This window comes from Oncorhynchus gorbuscha, linkage group LG04, assembly GCF_021184085.1.
Source record: "Oncorhynchus gorbuscha isolate QuinsamMale2020 ecotype Even-year linkage group LG04, OgorEven_v1.0, whole genome shotgun sequence".
Lineage (NCBI taxonomy): Eukaryota > Metazoa > Chordata > Actinopteri > Salmoniformes > Salmonidae > Oncorhynchus > Oncorhynchus gorbuscha.
The window spans coordinates 25,759,491-25,777,678 of record NC_060176.1 but is presented as its reverse complement, the minus strand read 5'-3'; the positions used below and the strand labels follow the sequence as shown (position 1 = coordinate 25,777,678).

At 46.6% G+C, this 18,188-nt stretch overlaps 1 protein-coding gene across 3 annotated transcripts in view; it reads left to right on the top strand.

Moving 5' to 3' along the window:
- Window positions 1–18,188, top strand: part of LOC124033883 (docking protein 4-like) — a 52,019-nt gene that overhangs the window by 17,559 nt on the left and 16,272 nt on the right. For all 3 annotated transcript variants that reach the window (XM_046346266.1, XM_046346268.1, XM_046346267.1), the window contains exon 2: window positions 16,689–16,993. In XM_046346266.1, coding sequence (XP_046202222.1) covers window positions 16,928–16,993 — 66 coding nt within the window. In that variant the 5' untranslated portion in view covers window positions 16,689–16,927. The remainder of the gene's footprint in view (window positions 1–16,688; window positions 16,994–18,188) is intronic.

Below are 18,188 nucleotides of genomic sequence, written 5' to 3'. Positions count from 1 at the left end.
ATACGGTGCTAGCCAGCGTCTTAACTCTGGAGCCTCTTCTCTGGCGGCAAGATGAATGGCCTCTCTCTGCTGTCAACTTTATTGCTCGTTTAGCACTTTGTGCGTGCTCTCCCCTTGTCCCTCTCTCTCTCGCTCTCGCTCTCGCTCTCGCTCTCGCTCTCGCTCTCGCTCTCGCTCTCTCTCTCTCTCGCCCTCATCCTCATTCTCAGAGTGGTTTTTGATGATGACAGAGCAGTGCGTTATGGGTTGTGCCGGAGGTGGGATGAGGAAGGTATTGGATGTGCCAGAGTGCCGGACTGGAGGAGCTCACGGTGCAGAGGGGGAGAGATGGTGTGTTCCTACACTGTGTCCGTGTTTACTGTGGGTGTGGATGCTACTGTTTGTCATAGCTGCTAGTACCTCACCTCTCCAGAGAACATGCACTGGCTTAGTTTCGGGTCTTTATTCCATCCTTTTCAAGAGTGGGAGAATGATCCGGCCTTCCGCCCACTCACTACTCCCAGCCCCAGGGGATGGAAACGTTGAGATGTTCTAAGAACATCTCTCTCGGTGGACTGTGTGGTCAGAACATATTAGAATATATTTTGTTTCCCGGCCTGCTCATAGTGTCAAATCTCCCCCCTCCCCTCTCTCTCTCCCTGTGTTTCTCCCAGTGAGCCAGGCATGGTGGGTTAAACCCTGCCAGCAGTAGCCAAGCTGTATTAATTAAGAGCGACCTCTCACTTGTTTCTGAAGTCAGCTGGGTTCCTTTAGCCCTGGGCATTGATTCCTCCAGCCTCCTACTGGGGATAAAGACTGGGGATAAAGACCTAGGGCAGATAATCAGAGAATATAGTGATAATATTCCTTCTTATTCTCTTTGTGGAGGATAAGCAGGTGTGTGTGTGTAGTGTGTGTGATTATATGGGAGCTTCAGCAGATTTTTTTTTTTTTCGGGGGGGGGGGGGGGGGTTCATGGGATATGATACAAGGATTATGAGCCGGGGGTTATGCACGATAGGAGGTTTAGGAGGATGAGGTGGATGAGATTGGGAGGGAGGGAGGGAGGGCCGGCGAAAGGAGTGTTACTGGGGCAGGGGGAACTCTGAAGGGGCATGTGAGGTAACTCCTCCGTAATGGTACTACGACAAAACACAAAGTATTTGATTTCTGGTTTCGAGGAGCTGTGTAAGTGTAAGCTACAGGGTCAACTCTGCGGTGTCCTACATCCTGAATCCGTAAGATACGCTGTGAGACAACACACTCACACACTCACACACATCCACACGATATCAGTTGACTCAGCAGTAGGGCTGGCAGGAGCCATTATTGACTCACTGCAGCCTGGCGGAGAAATGGGGGAAATTCAATCAACCAATCACGCAGCCAGCTGAGTCTTCTTGCTTCACGTTATGCCTGATTTAGTCCTTTTTGTCTAGTTTGTTTGGATGGGGACAAGTACAAACACAGAGACACATTGAACAAACAATCGTCCGACACATTGCACTAGTGTTTCTAGCTCACACCCATTTCTTATTTTTTATTTGGACCTTTATTGAACCAGGCAAGTCAGTTAAAGAACAAATTCTTGCTTTCAATGACGGCCTAGGAACAGTGGGTTAACTGCCTGTTCAGGGGCAGAACGACAGATTTCATCTCTAGATGAAAACCAAAGGAAAGAAAGAAATAACATCATCAAACAAATCACACCAAATAACATGTCTGGACATTACCATAATTACATCCGCGAAGATGTCATTCTCTTTTCTTTCCATGTTCCCCCTTTTCTCCCTGTCCTCATTGTGTTTTATCGTCGACCAGGTCAGCGCTGCGACTGCAGGTAATTCTCTCTGTGCTGACAGTGGAGACAAAAAGCTCCAGGCCGACAGAAAGCCACCCTGTCTAGAAAGCACCGTGAAACGTCCTTCACCACAACATGGCCAAGCGGACGACATGCGGAACAACAGAGTGGAATGCACCTTGCCCTCTCTCTTTTTCTCTTTCTCTCATCCTTCCCCACTGTCGTTCCTAATGTAGTCCTAGGCTGCTTTTATTCTCTTCAACCTTGTCCTTGCCCCTGACCCCTTTGGCACAGCCAGCAGTCTTTTGTTTGACGTTCTGTTGTTTGCCTTCGCTTGGTTTGTCTCCTTGGACGCCATTTTCGAGTTATTGTTCAGTCAAACCAATAGTTGATACCATAAAATGGAGTCTATATTTTTTTTTGAACAGCTCTCTGTGGGAAGTGCTTTGCATTGCCAATTCCCGGGCTCCTGTCGAATGAGCAGCCAGCCTAACTTAATACCGTGCTCCCGTTTGTCCGTCGATATCATACCAGAGCGTAAAATGCTAGTTTAATAAACTGCTGTGCATTCATTGATTCTCACTTCTACATCCCACCTTTCATTGGCTCTCTGGATCCCAGGGGGGCAGGCTGGCATTGTGATTGAATTGGACACTGTATCCTACAATGACCTCAGGACTCACAGCCACTGGCAGAAATAGAGTGGAAGAAATAGAAAGAAATAGTAATAGAAATAGAGTCCAAATAGAGTGGGGCAATTGATTCTTGATCAACGATAAATTATTCTGATCTTGCATAGGCGGGGGATCAATTGTGTTAATGTGCCGTGATTGGCTAAACTTAATAAGCGCAGGTCCCGGTCCACAGTTGATCTGGTGGTCTGTTTTTGGCCGGGGTCGTTATGTAACGACCCCGTGTGTCACGTTCTGACCTTTATTTCCTTTGTTTTGTATTTATTTAGTATGGTCAGGGCGTGAGTTGGGTGGGCAGTCTATGATTGTTTTTCTATGTTTTGGGTATTTCTATGTTTCGGCCTAGTATGGTTCTCAATCAGAGGGCAGGTGTCATTAGTTGTCTCTGATTGAGAATCATACTTAGGTAGCCTGGGTTGCACTGTTTGTTTGTCGGTGATTGTCTATGTTGATGGCTTGTTTCAGCGCAGCTCGCATTAGCTTCACGATTGTTATTTTGTTTACTGTTTTTGTATAGTGTTTCAGTGTTCAGTTCTTTCTTTAATTAAACATTCAACATGAACACATATCACGCCGCATTTTAGTCCTCCGATCCTTCTCTCCTCTACTCTTCAGATGAAGAGGAGGACGACCGTGACACCGTGCTGATTCAGATCGACCATAGTTTCTCTTAGAATAACGGCTCCAGGACAATGTCCAAAACAGCCATTCGATGTCAAGTCTCTGTCTTGTCCTCTGTCAATCGTTTTAGCCAGCCTTGTATCGACACACTGATCCATTCCCCAGACGGTCACATGGTATGAATGTCCTTTTCCGCGACCCATTTTTAAAGACAGTTTAAGGTGTATGTGTCAGACTCAGCGAAGGAAAAGAAGAATGAAACGAGCTCTGAAACTTGGTGTGGCATTTCATTAGCCATTACTGTGACAGAGCTGCCTATTATCACCCCAAGGAGCACCCCTCTTCCTTTTTATCCTCCTTCTCTCCATCTTTGTTCTCTCTGTCCTTTTCCTGCCCACATCCTCCCCTGACCTCATCCCTTCTTCACAGCAGTCTGTCTGTCCTCATTAAGCCAGGGGATAGATGGAGGGAGTAGACGGAGGGAGGGGGCGTTCCCTGGGCCTTTTCCCAGCTCTCTTCCCAGGGGGTCTGTTTGTGGAGTCAAATAATAATTGGTGTGTGTTTATGTGTGTGTGTGTGCGTGCGTGCGTGGTGTGTGTTTATGTGTGTGTGTGTGAGTGCGTGGTGTGTGTTTATTTGTGTGTGTGAGTGCGTGGTGTGTGTTTATATGTGTGTGTGCGTGCGTGGTGTGTGTTTATGTGTGTGTGTGAGTGCGTGGTGTGTGTTTATGTGTGTGTGTGTGTGCGTGCATGGTGTGTGTGTGTGAGTGCGTGGTGTGCGTGCATATGTGGACAAGGAGTAATACCGGTAGTCTGAAGAAACTGCACAGTCTGACGAAAGCTCATGAGATACAGAGATTTTGGCAGGTTGAAAGAGTTTCTCTTGTGACACATTAGTGGCGTACCTGTCTGGGGTGTTCTTTTGACTCTATTAATGATATCAAGATGGCGGAGTAAGCTTGATGAGCCCTTAAACACTGGCTCTTACTGGAGCAACAACAATAACTCACTAACCTTCACAAGTGGAAGTCACCAGTTGCCCTCTTCCTGAGTCTGTCTGTCTGTCTGTCTGTCTGTCTGTCTGTCTGTCTGTCTGTCTGTCTGTCTGTCTGTCTGTCTGTCTGTCTGTCTGTCTGTCTGTCTGTCTGTCTGTCTGTCTGTCTGTCTGTCTGTCTGTCTGTCTGTCTGCCTGCCTGCCTGCCTGCCTGCCTGCCTGCCTGCCTGCCTGCCTGCCTGCCTGCCTGCCTGCCTGCCTGCCTGCCTGCCTGCCTGCCTGCCTGCCTGCCTGCCTGCCTGCCTGCCTGCCTGTCTCTGTCTGCCTGTCTTTTCCTCCATCTTTTCTCCTTCATGTAATGGAACAGTCATTAGTATTTTTACTGGTTGATCCTCCCTCTTGGCTGGTACCCCCTCTACCATCTTGTGTACCAGCTGCTTGTTGCCCCCTGTGTGTTAGACAGCCGTCTGCTCCGTGGGGAGGATGCCACCCCAGCACGCAAAGCCTCTCTCCTGGTGAATGGCTGTCACATGATGCCCTCAGATTGTGGAGGGTGAGGATGACTCATCATTATTGAAGAGGTCCCATTTATAGAATAGGCTGAGTGACATGGGGGTAAAAACAGAGATAGACATACTGTATAATCAATGGTGAAAGGAGAGCGATGGGTGACATTGACGTGTGGGTGGAAGAGGAAGTCAGAACGAGAGAGAACATGAAGCTCTGGGGTCGTTTTCGTCGCCCCCTAAATGGATGCCGTCTTCTGGAGAAGTTGAAGCTGCTGAACATCACAGAGCAAATCTGAGAAAATCTGTCAAACTCACAGAGCTGAAGTTATTAACTCTATGAAGACGTGTGCACACACACACACACACACACACACACACACACACACACACACACACACACACACACACACACACACACACACACACACACACACACACACACACACACACACACACACACACACACACACACACACACACACACACACACACACACACACACACAGCATTACACTGCAGTCGATCTGCTCTCTCTCCCTCCCCTCCCCACCTGATCGATGGCTGGAATGCTCCATTCTTTTCACCTCACTAACCTCTCCAAGGGAATGGAAGTGAAGTGGCTCATGAAATTGACCTGACACTGACAATCAACCCCTTTTTTCTGTCGCACTCACTTTTTTTGCCCTCCCTCCCTCCCTCGCCCAGTGTCGCTCCCAGAGAGAAGATGACATATCTGGATCTGTCTTGCGCCTAATGTAGCATGATCTAATTCAGCTGAGATGGGCACACCTGGCATCAGATTAACCTGCCCTGGGCACACCTGGTGCTCTGGGGATTTGATTAGGCTGAGATAGGCACAGCTGAGAGAGAGGATACGGGGGATTGCATTCACCAGACAGCAGTTCCAACTGGTACACATTGCAGGGAGAGCTGCTGTGCTGCACTACTAACTCATTTACACACACACACACACACACACACACACACACACACACACACACACACACACACACACACACACACACACACACACACACACACACACACACACACACACACACACACACACACACACACACACACACACACACATGCAAGCTCACACACACACACACACACACACACACACACACACACACACACACACACACACACACACACACACACACACACACACACACACACACACACACACACACACACACACACACACACACACACACACACACACACACACAGAAGGTCTGTCTGTTGGAGTACAGATGCTGAGGCGTCTGTCTGTAACTACAACCAGCGTCATGATGCTAGTGGAGTCACTCCCCTTTCCACATTAGGTTACATTCTGTATCCTGCTACTAACTCCCCCTATTCCTCTCGACTCCAGTTAGCCGAGGCTCTCCAACACGATCTGCCTCTTAGCCTCAAGCTATCTCAGGCAGTATCACAATAAGCATGCCCTCGCTCATAAGAACTCAAACTGACACAGACCTCTTTGCCTAGACACATTTAGCCTCCAGCAAACACAAACTTCTTGCATTCTCTCCTCCTCCTGTCAGCTAAGCAGGTCTCCTGCATCCTCTGCCCTGCCTAAGACTCCTGTTGCCTGAATACAGATGTCAGATATGTGCAGTGTCTCTTACTTTACTGTTGCTTTACTGTTGCTGGTATAATATTTCTCCAGTGTGTGACCTTTATTCATGCCAGCCCCAGCAAACGATCGGCTGCGAGTGATTCAGTGCTGATAGGCTCATGGTATGGTGATCGGAGCACCGATGTGTGTTTCACCAGAGAGGATTGCGGCAAAGCGAGAGGAATAACTGGGTCTTCTCCTGCAGGTGGTGTTTTTTTTTGGTTCTTCGTTTTTTTTCTCCCCCGCTCACTAAACAAAGTGTTTTTGTAAGGAGGTCAATGAGAGTGGAGTATTTGGTTAGAAAAAAAATAAAATGACTAGCTTTTTTGCTACCTGTGGCTTATTTGATCGAACGGAAGTTGTGTAATGCTTATGTTTTTACGAGTGTATTGATAGAAGTAGGACAACTTTGAAAAGAAAAAAACACTTTATATTGAAGTTGTGCCTGTTGTTCACACGGGTATCTGCCGTCTCATTGGCTAGAATGGTCCCACCTGCCTCCTCCCGACTGCCTTCCATTTTTGAAGACATTTTATTTTCATTGTTAGAGCAGCCTCTTGAGTATCTGGTCAATATATGCATGTCATGTTTTGTAATTGGTTATCATGTCTTGTCTCTGTGATTCCCTTCTATTCATTTCCCTCTGCTGGTCTTATTAGGTTCTTTCCCTCTTTCTATCCCTCTCCCCCTCCCTCTCTCCCTCTCTCGCTCTCTCTCTCTATCGTTCCGTTCCTGCTCCCAGCTGTTCCTCATTCTCCTAACTACCTCATTTACTCTTTTCACACCTGTCCCCTATTTTGCCCTCTGATTAGAGTCCCTATTTCTCCCTCTGTTTTCCGCTTCTGTCCTTGTCGGATCCTTGCTTGATGTTCGCTGTTCTGTGTCCTTGTTCCGCCCTGTCGTGTTTTGCCTTCTTCAGATGCTGCGTGTGAGCAGGTGTCAATGTCTGCTACGGCCGGTGCCTTCCCGAAGCGACCTGCAGTCTGTGGTCTCGTCTCCAGTCATTCCTCTCTACTGACGAGTGGATTTCAGTTTTTCTGTTTTTGCATTAGGATTATCGCTTTTGTTTAAGACGTGAATAAAGACTCTGTTTCCGTTAAGTCGCTTTTGGGTCCTCATTCACCTGCATAACATATGCATAATGGATCATCTGTGGTTTAACACACTTCCCTGCCTCTAGCTACCACACCTCCCTCACATCTCAACAGGTCAGGAGGTCCATGTAGCTGCTGGCTCTGTGTGTGTGGTTCAATCCATCTTCCAGCAACAGGGCAGAGTGGGATCCATATCAAACTCTGACATCAACAATACAACGCAGAGAGGAGAGAGGGATCAGGAAGGGTCAGTTATCAGGCGAGAAGAGAGGAAAGTGCATTTCAAGACAGCCATATGGTAGATTTGGCCTCGTTGTTCCCTCAAAGCTGCAATCGGGCAGCGCAGCTCCCCCGGGACTGCCTCGCAGCAGACATTTCAGCTCGCGCGGAGAAGCATCAGATTGAACTCCCCTTTAGTTAACACTACTGTGCGAATTGTGCTCGAACCAACGCCACTTTCAATGCAACATCCTGAAACAAAACGAACTATGCAAGATATTTTCTTGTAGGCAGAGCATATTGGAGTAGGATTCTATTTTAAAGGCATGACTCAGGCCCATACTGAGCTGGACTGTGTTTACAGCGTGAGTAGATGCGCTTGTTTTGAGATCAAAGCGAGAGCTGCATCTTGCCACCTGTGCACATTTGTTCATATTCTTTGCTAGTTAGTGAGGTATTATCCCAGTTATAGCTACTTTCTAGTCAGCAATGGGGGAGTGGTTGGATTTCACAAGAGCACAAAACGTGTGCATTTCTAGACATCTTTGAAAGCAAGTAAGGTAAAGAGCTTTTTAAAGGGGCAGTGTGTTATTTTGAGACAGTCTTGAATAAGCTAAGTAGCCAATAGGCAGAGGGCAGCATAATTTGTGTGATTCTCTGTTGTAATGGTATGGGAATAATAATGAGTTGTATTTTGTAACGTGGTTTCTTGCATCAAACAACACAACATTTTCAGTCCACTCCTTGTCTGAAAGACAAGTGGACCAGCAGGTTAATGTCAATCCCTACATGTTTTTTAAAAAAGTCTCAAGGAATGTAGGCCTACATTGAACACCACACGATAGCGTACTTGGCCACTGTTATAACCGTAACTTAAAGCAGGTACAAACACGGCGTTCACAGTAAACGTGCCAGAAGTTGCACAGAATTTTCACAATGTTCACGTTTGCTTGTTTAGCAGACGTGAAATTTCAGTGACGGAATTTTTGGGGGGAGTGAACATTGGCTCGCCTCACCTTGCCACGTTCGTTGGAATAACTGGACCAATGCGCAGCGTGTGTGGAGTTCCACATGTTTATTTAAATGAAACTCACAAAGAAAACAATAAAGGGCAAAACGAAACGTGAAGCTATGCAGTGCTCACAAGCAACAATACATAAACAAGATCCCACACACAACAGGTGGGAAAAGACCTGCCTAAATATGATCCCCAATCAGAGACAACGATAGACAGCTGACTCTGGTTGGGAACCATACCAGGCCAACATAGATATACACAAACTAGAGTACCCACCCTAGTCACACCCTGACCTAGCCAAAATAGAGAATAAAAACGCTCTCTAATTCAGGGCGTGACACACCTTGGTTTTTCAAAGATGACAATATTGGGGAAAAAAACGATCGAGTAAAACAACATTCACAGATCAGTCACGGTAGATTTTGCGTGACTGACGTGTGCAAGTATTCCGTTGACAACTGACTTCTGATATGATATGCCCCTTTCAATGACTCGGTGATAGTGAATGAGATATGAGATCAAGCTCACAGACACGGTTCCCTATTGGTATTCCGAGCATGGCATATCTCTGCTCTCTCTGTCAGGGAGCTGTACATTGTCTCCTCTCTTCTCCCATAGCGCAGACCGGCCTTTTGGGGATACACGTTTAGGTTCCCATGGTTACAGTGGATGTACCATCATCATCATTTTCTTAACCATCTGAAATGTGCTTATTTTCCACAGTTACATTCTCCTTCTTAATTTGTACACATTGTCCTTTATAGTCATGTGTTTACACTGGAACTCCAGGTTCCTCCCTAAATTTGTGGCTGAGAGGAGCTGATGGGCTTTAAGAAGAGGTTTAGCAGCCAGCTGTGTGATCTAACGTGTCCTCTAAAGAAAGTAGAGAACAGACGACACCCGAAAGGCCCTCCTCAAAGCAGCCTCTTGTCTCAACCTACACTTCCAGCCGGAACAGGTGTTCCTGCCTCGCCTTCGTTAAAGCACGGTTACCCCCGCCGTCTCACCTCGCGTCCTTCTTTAACAAGCTGTTTGTTCCTCGTTCGCTGGGAGAGGAGCGAAGTGGGATTCACTAATCTCTGAATACATTATCTGCCTATTACCATCCCCGGCACCTGGGTCCCGACAGACACTCCTGTGTTCCCCTCTATCATAAACACACATTATGAAGTAGTGACTGACGATACTGTCTGTCTGTCTGTAGTTCCTAGAATCCCACTCCCGGCTCCGTGCCGGCCTAGTGGCGATGCGCCGTCGTGTAAAACACGCAGAGTACAATGGAGTGGTTTCCTGTGCTGACACAAGGCGTGATAAGGCTTTGTTTCTGTCGGTACAATGTGTTCTCCACACACTGAACGTATATTAATACTAATGTGTTGCTCAGTGATACATCACCCGCGGGCCGTTTACTGTCCGTCTCAGGGAGGGGGGAAAGCTGCCGATGTGTATCGATCGTGGGGGAAAATAAAAGGTAAATCAGCACATCTCAATGATTATGGGGTGGAGAGGTGGTAGAGGGGGAACGGGGCCCTGGTGTTTCACTGTAGAGGCTAGCACAGGAGCAGTCAGTGCAGGATCAGAATCAATGGCATGTCCTTTTTCTTTTGACGTTGGGTTTTGACAAGCTGATCCTCCATTGGGTGCACCCTTGCACTCTTTATTGATCTTCCTCACACACCAGCCCACCTCTGGCTGCAGACAACAATCCCTGTTCTCCAGGTGATTCACTGCTGACCATGGATGTTGAATAGATCTGTAATACATCATGTGTAATGTGTAGAGTTGTGCAAATCCTCCTTATTCCTCAATCACCTCCATACGTACTCTATTGAAGCTCTGTTTAACTAAGCATCACCCTGGGAGTTATTTTATCTCACCGGGGTGCACATTTGTCTCATTTGAATAGCTTTCATGGGATTTAATCGCTTTCCAATTGTGCTCCAAGATATAATGGCACATCAAGTGTGTCTCAAGCACTCCCACTATGCTGACATTGAGCCAATCCCATCCACATAAGGATCCTCTGCTCAGCCGACATATATTCTTGTTCCCAGCCGTGTGTCTTTGCCAGGTACTACTTTCTTAGAATGATGTTAGGAGCTTGGCAAGCTAGGTTACCAGCAGTCCCAGAGGGCAACAGTGGAGCCAGCTGCAGCTGTTTAGCTCTATATGTTGTGTGTGTGTGTGTGTGTGTCTGTGTGTGTCTGTCTGTCTGTCTGTCTGTCTGTCTGTCTGTCTGTCTGTCTGTCTGTCTGTCTGTCTGTCTGTCTGTCTGTCTGTCTGTCTGTCTGTCTGTCTGTCTGTCTGTCTGTCTGTCTGTCTGTCTGTCTGTCTGTCTGTCTGTCTGTCTGTCTGTCTGTCTGTCTGTCTGTAAGGTGTGTCTGTCTGTAAGGTGTGTCTGTCTGTAAGGGGTGTCTGTCTGTCTGTCTGTAAGGTCTGTCTGTCTGTCTGTCTGTAAGGTCTGTCTGTCTGTCTGTCTGTAAGGTCTGTCTGTCTGTCTGTCTGTAAGGTCTGTCTGTCTGTAAGGTCTGTCTGTCTGTCTGTAAGGTCTGTCTGTCTGTCTGTAAGGTGTGTGTGTTTGTTAGCCTCCTCCCCAGTATGTGTGAGCCACTTCTCTAAAACAACAGTGCTGTGAGTGATTAGCCTGGCTCTGTCCTGGTTAATGAGGTCCTTGTTAAAGTTTAATGTCTCTGTTCCACCATTGTCAGGGAGATTTAGCGCCAGTTCCTCAGGGAGAAGATGCACCACACTGATTCCTGCCCCCGAGCGAGCAGAATAGTGATGCATGGGTTGACTTATAACCCGTAGTCCCCGTGGTTATATCCGCTGGGCGGGTGTGTTTAGGATCATTAAATATTGTGTGGATGAAGGGAGGGTGTGTGGTGGGCCGGCCGGTTGAATCAAGACAAAACAATACTTTAAAATCCATATATAAATATTGTATGATTTATATCTATAGACTACATTGATTTAAATCTATAGACTACATTGATTTATATCTATAGACTACATTGATTTATATCTATAGGCGACATTGATTTATATCTATAGGCGACATTGTGTAACGTCGTTCGTCTGTTGGAGAAAGAGAGTCGGACCGAAATGCAGCGTGTAGGTTACTCATGACTTTAATGAAAGATATGACGGTACATGAAATAAGTGAAATACGAAAACAACAAACGAAACGTGAAACTAATTACAGACTATCTGGTGACTACAACACAGAGACAGGAACAAACACCCACAAAATACAAAGCGAAAGTCAGGCTGCCTAAATACGGTTCCCAATCAGAGACAACACGAAGCACCTGACTCTAATTGAGAATCGCCTCAGGCAGCCAAGCCTATACCACACCCCTAATCAGCCGCGATCCCAAATACTACAAACCCCAATACGAAAACAACATATAAACCCATGTCACACCCTGGCCAACCCAAACATATAACAAAAACACAAAATACAATGACCAAGGCATGACAAAACCCCCCCCTAAGGTGCGGACTCCCGGACGCACCTCAAGAGCATAGGGAGGGTCCGGGTGGGCGTCTGTCCATGGTGGCGGTTCTGTCTCGGGACGTGGACCCCACTCCATAAATGTCCTAGTTCCTCCCCTTCGCGTCCTGGGATAATCCACCCTCTCCGCCGACCATGGCCTAATAGTCCTCACCCAGATCCCCACATAACTGAGGAGCAGCTCGGGACAGAGGGGCAGCTCGGGACAGAGGGGCAGCTCGGGACAGAGGGGCAGCTCGGGACAGAGGGGCAGCTCGGGACTGAGGGGAAGCCCAGTACTGGGGAGAAGCCCAGTACTGAGGGGAAGCCCAGTACTGAGGGGAAGCCCAGTACTGAGAGGAAGCCCAGTACTGAGAGGAAGCCCAGTACTGAGATGAAGCCCAGTACTGAGATGAAGCTCAGGCAGGTAGTAGGCTCCGGTAAATCCTGGCTGTCTGGCAGATCTGGAAGAGACTGGTTTTCTGGCGGCGCTGGGCAGACTGGCGGCGCTGGGCAGACTGGGAGCACTGGCGGCGCTGGGCAGACTGGGAGCACTGGCGGCGCTGGGCAGACTGGGAGCACTGGCGGCGCTGGGCAGACAGGGAGCACTGGCGGCGCTGGGCAGACTGGGAGCACTGGCGGCGCTGGGCAAACTGGCGGCACTGGCGGCGCTGGACAGACGGGAGACTCCGGCAGCGCAGGAGAGGAGAAGGGCTCTGGCTGCGCTAAACAGGCGGGAGACTCCGGCAGCGCAGGAGAGGAGAAAAGCGCTGGCTGCGCTGAACAGGCGAGGCGCACTGGAGGCCTGGTGCGTGGTGCTGGAACTGGTGGTACTGGATCGAGGACACGCACAGGAAGCCTGGTGCGGGGAGCTGCTACCGGAGGACTGGTGTGTAGAGGTGGCACAGGATGGGCTAGACCGTGAAGGCGTACTGGAGATCTTGAGAGCAGTGTAGGCACAGGACGTGCAAGGGTTGTGCACAGATGGCCTGGTGCGTGAGGCTGGCACCAACTTCACCAGCCGACTAACACGCACCTCAGGTTGAGTATAGAGCACTAACTCAGGTGCTATCAAATCCCCGACACGATCCGTCGGACGAATATTATATCTATAGCACCAAGCTAGCAACTCCCTCATTACTCTCCACTCCACTTTCCCCATTAACTCCTTCACAGTCTCTGCTTCGCTCACCTCTAACACTGGCTCTGGTTCTGGTCTCCTCCTTGGTTCCTCATGATGAACAAGGAGAGTTGGCTCAGGTCTATCTCCTGACTCAGCCTTACTCTCCCTAAGCGCCCCCCCCCCCAATAAATGTTTTGGGGTGACTTTCGGTTTTCGCTCTGCGCCGCCGTGCTTTCCTTTTCAAATCCATTCGCCTATAGCCCTCTTCGCATTGCTGCAGGGAATCCCAGGCGGGCTCCTGCACTCTCTCCGGGTCGGCCGCCTACCTGTCGATTTCTTCCCACGTCGTATAATCCATGCCTCTACCGTCCATAACGTCCTCCTTTAGCTCCTGCCAGTTATCTACGTCGTTGCCAGTTACACGCTGCTCGGTCCGTGAGAGGTGGGTGTTTCTGTGATGTTGTTCGTCTGTTGGAGAAAGAGAGTCGGACCGAAATGCAGCGTGTAGGTTACTCATGACTTTAATGAAAGATATGATGGTACATATGAAATAAGTGAAATACGAAAACAACAAACGAAACGTGAAACTAATTACAGCCTATCTGGTGACTACAACACAGAGACAGGAACAAACACCCACAAAATACAAAGCGAAAGTCAGGCTGCCTAAATACGGTTCCCAATCAGAGACAACACGAAGCACCTGACTCTAATTGAGAATCGCCTCAGGCAGCCAAGCCTATACCACACCCCTAATCAGCCGCGATCCCAAATACTACAAACCCCAATACGAAAACAACATATAAACCCATGTCACACCCTGGCCAACCCAAACATATAACAAAAACACAAAATACAATGACCAAGGCGTGACACATTGATTTATATCTATAAGCTACATTGATTTATATCTATAGGCTACATTGATTTATATCTATAGGCTACATTGATTTATATATATAAGCTACATTGATTTATATCTATAGGCGAAATTGATTTATATCTATAGGCGACATTGATTTATATCTATAAGCGACATTGATTTATATCTATAGGCTACATTGATTTATATCTATAGACTACATTGATTTATATCTATAAGCTACATTGATTTATATCTATAGGCTACATTGATTTATATCTATAGGCGACATTGATTTATATCTATAGGCTACATTGATTTATATCTATAAGCTACATTGATTTATATCTATAAGCTACATTGATTTATATCTATAAGCTACATTGATTTATATCTATAAGCTACATTGATTTATATCTATAAGCTACATTGATTTATATCTATAAGTTACATTGATTTATATCGATAGGCTACATTGATTTATATCTATAAGCTACATTGATTTATATCTATAGGCTACATTGATTTATATCTATAAGCTACATTGATTTATATCGATAGGCTACATCGATTTATATCTATAGGCGACATTGATTTATATCTATAAGCTACATTGATTTCCGGCAAAATCAGTTCGTCTTTCAATTACCCACGTGGGTATAACCAATGAGGAGATGACACGTGGGTACCTGCTTCTATAAACCAATGAGGAGATGGGAGAGGCAGGACTTTCAGCGCGATTTGCGTCAGAAATAGAAAGGACTTCTATTTTAGCCCTTGGCAACGCAGATGCTCGTTGGCACGCGCAAGCAGTGTGGGTGCAATAATTGAATAACATGGATTTCTACATTTATTTTGCGATGCTCGCGCACGCGACGTGTCCTGGTCTGGTCAGCATGTAAGCCTAGGCTTCAGGATCTAACTGTACGCGCGCCAAGCAGCTTACACGGCAATCGCCAAAAGCTTTGGGGAACGGGCAGAAAAAGTTCAAAGTCGATCCACAGAGGCAAAAAAGGACAATGTCTGAGTTTTAATTCAATAGTTGAAAATGAAGAGAAGGGAGGGCCAGAAAAGTAAATGTTTGGGAAAGATTTGTTGATGTGGTAAAAGAGGATGATAGCAGTGTTATTGTGTGGTGATTGTTGGGTGTTACACAAATTGGACAGTCACAAGATGGGGACGTCAAGGGAACTGTAGCCTGCTGTTCTGATGGGTTAGATGAAAACTGTCTGGACACTGACTGTAGGTCTATAACCTTTCACAGCCTTAATATTAAGAATTTCTTGTAGTAAAATGATACACCGAATGTAGGCTAAATTACTATTTGGGAACATGAGTGGAGAAATATGATTTCTTTCTTTCAGCATCTTGAGAGAATGTGCAATTAGATGCCATCTGTAGAGGTGCTGTCTTTATCAGCATCATAAAAGCTGATAGTATTTCAACCACATAAAATATGCATCCAAGCCGAAACATGTTGGTTTATTTTCACAGCTTCTATTTCCTTATAACCGGTCAAACTGATGTCATTTGGACATTTCTACACAGAAAATCGTTCCTTTTTTTCTTTTTTGAGATGACAGAGAAATTTACCGACATCAACTAGATAGATCGGATTCATTCTATTGATTTATGACATTACGCTATAATGACAGAAGAGAAGCTGCATGTATTTAATTATAGACAGTTTGACTAAATAGCCTACCAAAATGTTTGAAATTATAAGCAGAAACATAATCTAAATCAGGCAAATAAAATCCCATGCCCCCTGTCAAATTTTCACCCAATCTGATTAGCCTGTAACGCATATTCGATATTATCGAGTTAGGGTGGGGCACTGTATCACATATAGTCGGGTGGTTGCAGATGGGTTATTAACAATTGCGGGTGGGTGCGGGTGAACAAACCGCTTACCCGTGCACCACTAGAGCAGAACACTGAGAATGCCATCATATGGTCTCAGGAGATACTCTCCCTGCCCGTCTGTCTCACTCTGCAATGCCTCCAATGGTATTTGTGATGTGTCTGTGTGCGTACTTGTGTGCATGCTTAAATTGCATCTCTACGAGTGAGAGTACAAGTGTGTGTTTAAATGTCTGAATAGGGGCATTGATGCCATTGGAACTACAGTCCCCTTCACCCCATCTCCCTCACTGTGGAGCTCTGCATATCACACGGCTGCTCTCAATACTGTGTCAAACAGTCTCCATGACGGATCATTTAACCAACCAACATTCTTTTGATTTGAGTTGTTATTGAAGTAGCTTTTGGGATTTGTCAGAAGAGCATTAGAAACAAAAGTCTGCTTTGGTTTACAGCTGTCCGGCTGAACTTAAACTGAGTTTCTCCTCGTTACTCTGTTTTCTTCCTGCTTGACTGGGAAGGCTGGTCTCCGGAAGAGCCTCTGTTTCCAAGCCCGATCTAATGGTAGTTCCAGTAGCTCTGAGACAGAGGCTGTGCTGTACACTATACATAATGATGTGTCACAGAAGCCATGCTACCTACTTGCCCTCAATAATGGTGTCTGCCAAAGCAATGAATAATGGAGGATAATGTTCCGTTTGTCTGCAAGCCACACTACCATTCTCTCCTGCCACTTTAATGAATAATAGATCCCCTGTTTCTTCTCTCTCTCTCCTTCTCTCCTTCTTTAGGGACTGCAACGAAAGGACGATGGGGGACAACGAGCTGCAATAGAGGAGTGAGCGCAGTCTGAGGGCAACAGGATCTGAAAAGGAAGATTTGGCTGATATAGAGGAGGGAGAAGGTAACCCCAGGACTTAAGAGGGAAAGAGGAGGGGAGGGAGGGGGGTTAGGTGCAGGGCTGGACTGGAGGACAGAAGGACTGGATGCTAGCCTCAATAGGCCCCAGCAGGTCCCAGCTCCCACAGAGATGGCCTCCAACTTCAACGACATCGTCAAGCAGGGATACGTCCGCATGCGTAGCAGGAAACTGGGGGTGAGTGGAGCCCCAAACTGGACTGGGGGTCTTTTGGGACTCTCTGGTCTTTGTGTGTGTGTGTGTGTGTGTGTGTGTGTGTGTGTGTGTGTGTGTGTGTGTGTGTGTGTGTGTGTGTGTGTGTGTGTGTGTGTGTGTGTGTGTGTGTGTGTGTGTGTGTGTGTGTGTGTGTGTGTGTGTGTGTGTGTGTGCTCGTGTGTGTGCTCGTGTGACTGTCTACTTGTTTATGCTTTTTCCATGTCTGCCCAAGGGAAAGATAAAGATCATTTTTGAAACAAAACAAAAGATGATACAGAACAACTCTTTGTATGTCACGAAAGAGAAATGGAAAAAGTTTTTGGGTTGATGTATTCATACATTTTCTCTTCACCTCTCTGCTTCAAGCCATGAATATGAACATGCAGTATGGTAATGAAGTATGGTAATGCTTATGAGTCAGAACGGAATGACGTACATCTGGTTGTTGGAATTAGTCTTTTGGGGATGAGTCAGATGAATTATATGTCAATGAACACAAATGAAATGTTTTAATTATACACTTATGAATATTAGTCAGTATGGCACAGACTGCCTGATTTACATTTGACATTTTAGCCCCCAGTATCTCCAGTCATCATAACGACTGCCAAGCACTATTTATCTGCTTTAGTTGTATTGATTCTCCTTGAAACTGTAGAGGATGTTCAGTGCTTTCAATAATGACATTTGTTTGATTTATTCAGGTAAACTTCTCCTTAAATGGCTCGTTTTGGTTTCCCTCATTTCGCGGTATTGTTTTGCCTGTATTGGCGTGAGGCCAGACTGAGGAGTGTCCTCACGCTGATGTCCAGGCGTTATCAGAAGAAGACTGACACGTTGTGTGTCTGTGAAATAATGAACTGGCTTCAACCTGTTCTGTGAGAAAATGCCTGGTAAAAGAAGGGTTAGATTTGTACGACAGGGCTGTTCTCTGTGTGGTCCTCTCATGGCCTTCTTCGTTTTCCCCATAGAACCATTTTTAGTTCCAGGTAGACCCCAGACAAGGTTCTACTTAGAACCTTTTAGTTGTGAAAGGGTTCACTTGGAACCAAAAAGAGTATTAGGCTAGTAGTTTGTGCAGTAGTAGTTTAATCCTGTGGTTGTGTTGCTGTGCTCAGGGGTAAAGACACAGGCTTAGTGTCAGTGTGATGTGGCAGTCCTCTGTGATGCACAGACT